Genomic DNA, 7,089 nt, shown 5'->3' on the forward strand with positions numbered 1-7,089 from the left:
AAATCTTTCAAATCAACGTTTTAAACTGTATTTATGTCCCAAATATTACATAAATTTAAATGAAACAGAAACAAATACTAGAAATAAACTGGTTAATAAAATGATAATAACTTTCGCTAGCGTTAAATAGATTTAATACTATGTTGTGTCCTGAGAATGTGTCCATCATTTCAGCAGAACACCTGTCAGTCCATAGATATGTACAGGATATCTATGTATCAGTCATCCAAGATCGCCATCTAGAGCTAAAAAAAGGAACTGCGTAAAATTGATCAGCTGATTCACAGTCATGTGACCAAATACGGAAGAATTTTGATTTTAATGAATGTTTATTGCTAAAGAGCGTATTAAAATCTTTCAAATCAACGTTTTAAACTGTATTTATGTCCCAAATATTACATAAATTTAAATGAAACAGAAACAAATACTAGAAATAAACTGGTTAATAAAATGATAATAACTTTCGCTAGCGTTAAATAGATTTAATACTATGTTGTGTCCTGAGAATGTGTCCATCATTTCAGCAGAACACCTGTCAGTCCATAGATATGTACAGGATATCTATGTGTCAGTCATCCAAGATCGCCATCTAGAGCTAAAAAAAAAGGAACTGCGTAAAATTGATCAGCTGATTCACAGTCATGTGACCAAATACGGAAGTAATCATGCAGCGTTTGTCTACATTGGCATCATGACTTTGTGACACAAATGTATTACTAAGTATATTTTCTTGTGAGTGTTGTCTTCAGGTGTTTATGATATGCCAGATCAGCTATGGTGAGTTGTTTCTTAATCCACACGGTGTGTCCGGTGAGCGCGCTGTCCGCAGCCGAGAGTCGGATACTGTACGCGCGCGTGTTCGGACCGGAGACCGGAGACGCTGACTTCACACCGGAGCAGAGACGACTGATGCAGAAAGAGAAACTCCACGTGGTAGCGAGGTGAGATGAATTCACGATTGTAAACCATTTCCGCCAAATTCTTACTCACAATCAAACCGACAACTAAATTATTACAATAACAAATAGGAGATTTCATGCAAATGTTTGTTACATCATTTTGTTTAATGATCATCAACTTGTTTTGATGACTGGGATAGTTCACCCCCAAATTGAATTCTATCGTCATTTACTCACCCCCATGTCGTTCCAAACCCGTATGACTGAGTTTCTTCTGTGAAATATAAAATATATTTTCAAGAAGGATGGTAACCAAACCGTTTTGGTTACCATTGACTTGTATGTACAACCTCCCCCCCCCCCAAATCATACAGGGTTGTTTGGAACAACATGAGAGTGAGCAAATGATGACAGAAATGTTATTTTTAGGTAACTGTCCTGCTAATACCAATATCTGTATTAGCAACAACTGCAGTAACAGTGGTATTTTGTCAGAAACAATGTTTACTGGTACTTTGTATGTGTAACCAAGGGAAACAATACTCTCTTTTTTTCTGCCCCTTTTCTCTCTGTCAGGCAGGCGAGGAGTGCTGTGGCTCTGAGTAGGGAGGCCTCAGGCGGTTTGTGTGTGGAGGCAGTGCTGGGTGAGGAGGCTGCAGCTCTGGGTGAAGCTGACAGCGGCATGTTTTCCCTGGGCAATGCAGAGCTCTTTCCACATCGGAGTGTTGTTCTGTGGCTGGGGGTTCAGTCTCTAGCGTTCAGTCTGGTCTGCAGACCACACGAGAACCTCCTGCTCGCAGAGGGAGTGCTTCGCAACATTGCACGTCACTGCCTGGAGGAGCTACGTCTGCTGGGACCTGGTGCTGAGGTGAGGTTTTTCTGGGACTAGTGATTGTTTTATTAGGGGTGCTCAATTACTATTGCTTATCCATAGGGCTCAAGACTTAATGAAAATAAATTTAACATGAATGAAAATGTTAGAAAAACTAACGATGACAAATCCAGCATGTTTTGTGCTACAGCTATGACGAGTAATAACTTACAGTATATTGTGGGGCTTGTTGAGGAGCCACTGCTGCTCACTGGAAATCATTACTTTCTGAAACACTTGCTTATAGAACTTATAAAAATACTACAATAATGTGACATCCGATATTTTTTTAGACCGTAGTTTTTGAAGTATCTTGTCTGTGTGTGCATGCATGTACATGTTTGTATATGTGTTGCATGTTAATCTGTTCACTGTGCTTGCGTGTTTGCATATGGGTATAAAATACAGCACCAAAATTTAAATGTATCCAAAAAATGGAATATGTACACTATACAGTTCAAAAGTTTGGGGTCGGTAAGATTTTTAAAAATGTTTTCTCTTATGCTCATCAAGGCATTTGATAAAAAATTAAAACAGTAATATTGTGAAAAAAAAAAAAAAAAAAGTTGATATATGTCATTAATTCCTGTGATGGAAAAGCTAAATTTTCAGCAGCCATTACTCCAGTCTTCAGTGTCACCTGATACTTCAGAAATCATTCTGATATAGTGATTTGGTGCTGAAGAAATATTTCATATCACTATCAATGTTGAAAACAGTTGTGCTGCTAAGTATTTTTGTTGAAACCATGATACATTTTTTGGGGATTCTTTGATGAATAGAAAGTTCGAAAGAACAGCATTCATTTGAAATAGTAATACTGAAAAATCTTACTGACTTCAATAACAATACATGGTAGTGTAAAATGTTATTATTACTGTGTGTTTGAGTGACTGTTGTGTGAACGTATTTATGTTGTTTGGTGTTTTCATTGTATCATTGTGTAGATTCATGCAGCCTAGAGTCTGAAAACTATTGTATTGCTTTTATTGTTACAGCTGAAATTGAACTTCTGTTGAACTCCAGCAATCTTATAAAGTACTCTGAGTGCAATGTTTTTCTTATGTCTGCTGGTCTAGTTTCTTCCCACCAAAAAGACTAGCACAATGGGCACAATTGAAATGATGATAAGAATATACATCTCACTCTGTGAGAGAAACATGATAAGCTGTTAATTACATTGTGATCAATACGTTCACAGAAAAGCAATCCAATGAGCTTAGGGGTATTTTCTGCAGAAATTTACTAAAGAATTATATTCTTTCCAATGACTGAATGAATAGGGCTGAAGTTGTTGTCATACAGTGAACAAGGACACACATTCAAAGTAAATAGGCAAATTGCCAAGCTATTGATTATTTGATGCTACCCTTTTTCTCTCTGGCTGACATAGCTGTTATTTTCAGATGTTGCTGAAAAGTGATCGCGTGGATGCATTGTTGCACAGACTGCTTCCCCATGGTCAGCTCCTCTTCCTTAACCACCGTTTTGCCTTCGCCCTGGATAAAGAGATAGCAAGCTACGTGAGCAAATGAAACAGTGTGTGTATTGGTATAAACATGAGGATTTGCCACATATTTAGAGAGTAATATATAAACTGCCTGATAAATCGAGGATGTTCTGATTTAAGAGATTTGGAGGAACAACTTCTCCTCTGAAGGTGTAATGGCATTCGAAAAGTAGAAGATTGCACACACAAAGTGTATTGTGAACCCTTTGTTTTTTCCCTTTGAGGAAACCAGAAGGCACATGTTCTAAAACTTTAATTGCAGTTTGACATCAGATTAGATGAAAAAAGGCACAGCAGCACAGCTTTTGATATATTGGTGAGAGATTCTTTAGAGCTTATTCAAGTAAAGCTCTTTACACATTTGATCTCTCAAATGTGGAGTACCTGATTAACTGGCCATAAATGGTCAATTGATAACATTGTTCATTGAGTTTCTTGTTAATTAAAATCTGAATTTATATTATTATTGCTGTCTGGCTGGGTCAAAATAAAACCATTGCTGTATATATCTGGCTCTCCTCTAGAGGGCAGTGTTGCATTTTATTAATTGCTATATGTTTTTGCTTTAGTCAAGTGCATGGCAATTTGAATAATCCTCTTAACACTTTCATCTAAAATAATTCAGTAGTTCACAGCAGTGTGTCTGCCAACAGATCTGAGATGGCTGATTGACAAGGCCATATGACGCCTTGATATCTAGGCCAACGGAGCAATCACGCAATTCCTGAAAATCCATTTTTAGCCTCTCTTTCCCCTGATTTAATAATGACGAGTTACCTCTGTCATCATGCTGTGCTGGAAATGAAGGGAGGGTGAGGAGGATGTCCACTTATAGTTATTGTGAGGCCAGTCATAACTCACAAGTACTGCGGTTCAATATGTTGACTGGTGAGTGTGAGGCTTTTCTGGCTTCCTTGTGTCAGCTGCCTTACAGAGTAGTGATGGTTAGCATTTCTCTCGCATCAAGCATGACAAGAGCCCTGTTATGGCCAAATGTTCTGTAGCTGTGAAGTGTTGTTTAGACACTCGCATTGAAAGGACCTATAGCACATTACATGTCATCACAATAGCATTTGAATTGAGTAGCATGCGGTTAGTGATATCTCAAATCTCTCACTGCATTTCTGTGGATGTTATAAAATTTCACATTTTCAAGTGACTGCTTTCAAGGGGTCTATATTTGTATTTTTTAACCACTTTAGGTCCTCTTAAAATGACTGGAAATGTAGTTTTTCATAACCAACGTTTTTTTGCTGCTATGCCTTTAAGGTATCCGTGTAAACACTGTTGTCATATGTGAAAACAGCTTTTTGCTGTTGCAAAATGTGCTGCACAAAATGTTAAGATTTTGGGACCTTGTTAAAATGAACTTCACCCCTTTTTCCTTACGTTGAGATGCTTTTGAAGCATTTGCAGAGCAGTAGGTGCTACACACAGCCATTAACTAGGTTTTTCTGATGTTAGGAATGACAATTAAACGTTGAATTATGAATGTGGGTAGTTATATGTTAATGAGTTTTGGTTTTCTGACATCAGGAATCTATGGATTTTGGAGCAAGCCATTTTTGCAGTTTAGTTTCAACAGATTGTCTTTTTGAATTGGGAAGGAATTTTTGTTTTTAAGTTATTGTATATTTTTAGAGTGTATTTTCATTTGAGAAGATATTGTGAACACAAATTAAGTATTTACTGTACTACTAATTTGTTCTCTCATTTTAATTTTTAAATGAAGGAACGAATCAATAATACTATATTAGTAATAATATTCTAACAACAGTAAGCGTTAATAAATAATAGACACATGAATAATCCTAATATACAGTTTTACCTATATTTTTTGAAGCAATGTTAAAATAAAATGCATCATCTTGATCAGGCTTTAGTGTCTTGATTTTAAGTAGAATAAACATACAGAATATCATAGTGCTCAATGTGTCACAACGGCAAGGGAACTGTAACATGAATTTACTTTGGGACTAAAAAAAACCCAGAGAGGGGAGTTAGACTCATGATTTCATAAGTCCTCCACAATCCATTTAGATACAGATTCTTTTATTTGAGAGACATTTGAGTCACTCAGGAGATTTAGATATTTATAATACAGATTTTCTTTATAACGTTTTATTCCTCTCACAAACACATTAGTGTTATCTTTTCAAAACAGTAAATTCAAGTAGGAGACAGTTTGTCCTTAATGGTTACTCCCCTGTTGTTCCAACTGCTTCAAACAACACAACAATATTTAGTGTGTTATTAATTCCAACATATTCATCATTCATCACACGAGGTTAAAAAAGCCTTGGTTTTAAATGTACGCTTGCACAACACAAACGCAATTATTACAGAAATCAGAGCGTTTCTTGGCACATTTGGATCCACTTCAGCTGTGAAATCTGTTATTCAGCTGTCTGATGATTCTGTCCTAAATTGGGGAATCTTTTTTCTCCCAGGTCTTGATGAAAGCCTCATGTAATCACATTTAATTGCTTCAGTTTATGCTGAATCTCAGCTCTAACCGTAGTAGTGTTATTATTACTGTCACTCTCTTTTACCCCTTCATAATAAAATGTCTGTCATTTAACTGTCTGTACATTTCCCTCTACACTCTGAAAAATGCTGGGTTAAATATATTGGGTTTAAAACATCCCAACCGCTGGGTCAAAACAACCCAATAGCTGGGTTTGTCCCTTTTTAACCCAGCGCTGGGTTATATTTAACCCAGCATTTTTTAGAGTGTAGAAGAACTTTTTAAAATTGAACCTTCATTATGTTAAACCTTTGCGTTATGGATATAATCCTAAACATAACTAAATTGAGTATAGAGATAAAACTTGCATAATCACAAACTCGAAGGAATACTTTACCTAAAAATGAAAACCTGCTGAAAATGTACTCATCCTCAGGCTATCGAAGATGCAAATGAGTTTGTGCACTCTAAAAAATGCTGGGTTGTTTCAACCCAACTTTGGGTCAAATATGGACTAACCCAGCTGTTGGGTTAAATTTTTAAATTAAATATTTTTTACCAAAAGTTGGGTTAGTCCATATTTGAAAAAACCCAGCATTTTTTAGAGTGTCTTCATCTGAACAGATTTGGAGAAATTTAGCATTGCATCAGTTGCTCACCAATAGATCCTCTGCAATGTATGGGTGCCATGAGAATTAGAGTCCAAACAGCTGATAAAAACATCAGTAATCCACACGACTCCAGTCAATTATTAGCCGGGTTTCCATCCAAAGTTGCGAATTTAACTTATGCGCAAAATTGGAATATCGCACAAAACATTTGCGAACAAGCACCGTTTCCATTTCGAAATTCAGCGTTTCCATCTCTCGATTCTGATGCGATACTTCAAAATGCGCATAAAAGCCGGGTGATGGAAACCCAGCTATTGTCTTGTTAAGCAAAGAGCTGTGTGTTTGTAAGAAACAAATTAATCATTAAGATGCTTTCAACTTCAAACTGTCGCTTCTGGCTAAAATACAACTCCTCTATCCATAATATTGCTTTCTCCATTTTAAAAGTCTTAGTCGGGAGAGAAATTCGACAGATGTGAGAGGACAACAGGGGATGGACTTTTTCAATGGAGGACACAATATTATGGTTTATAGACTATTATGTATTGTATTTTAGTCAGAAGCAACATTTTGAAGTAAACAATTTTTTAATGATGGATTTGTTTATAACAAATATGCAGCTTTTCATTTGAAAATGTTAATTGACGGCCTGGAGTCGTGTGGATTATTGTGATGTTTTTATGAGCTGTTTGGACTCTCATTCTGGCGGCACCCATTCACTGCAGAGGATC

At 36.5% G+C, this 7,089-nt stretch overlaps 1 protein-coding gene across 4 annotated transcripts in view; it reads left to right on the plus strand.

Moving 5' to 3' along the window:
• The first annotated feature begins 592 nt into the window (after nt 1-592).
• The window catches only part of LOC107693289 (AP-5 complex subunit sigma-1-like), a 10,536-nt gene continuing 4,039 nt past the window's right edge, over nt 593-7,089 (plus strand). The window contains exons 1-4 of one of the 4 annotated variants that reach the window (XM_016492608.1): nt 593-659; nt 750-941; nt 1,476-1,767; nt 3,177-3,786. In XM_016492608.1, the coding sequence (XP_016348094.1) occupies nt 775-941; nt 1,476-1,767; nt 3,177-3,305 (588 nt within the window). In that variant the 5' untranslated portion in view covers nt 593-659; nt 750-774 and the 3' untranslated portion in view covers nt 3,306-3,786. Of the gene's footprint in view, nt 942-1,475; nt 1,768-2,768; nt 3,033-3,163; nt 3,787-7,089 lie in introns of those variants that run through there. The other 3 variants (XM_016492616.1, XM_016492631.1, XM_016492623.1) reach the window with 3 other exon arrangements.

The sequence above is a fragment of the Sinocyclocheilus anshuiensis genome, unplaced genomic scaffold (assembly GCF_001515605.1).
Source record: "Sinocyclocheilus anshuiensis isolate Anshui unplaced genomic scaffold, SAMN03320099.WGS_v1.1 scaffold1078, whole genome shotgun sequence".
Taxonomy (NCBI): domain Eukaryota; kingdom Metazoa; phylum Chordata; class Actinopteri; order Cypriniformes; family Cyprinidae; genus Sinocyclocheilus; species Sinocyclocheilus anshuiensis.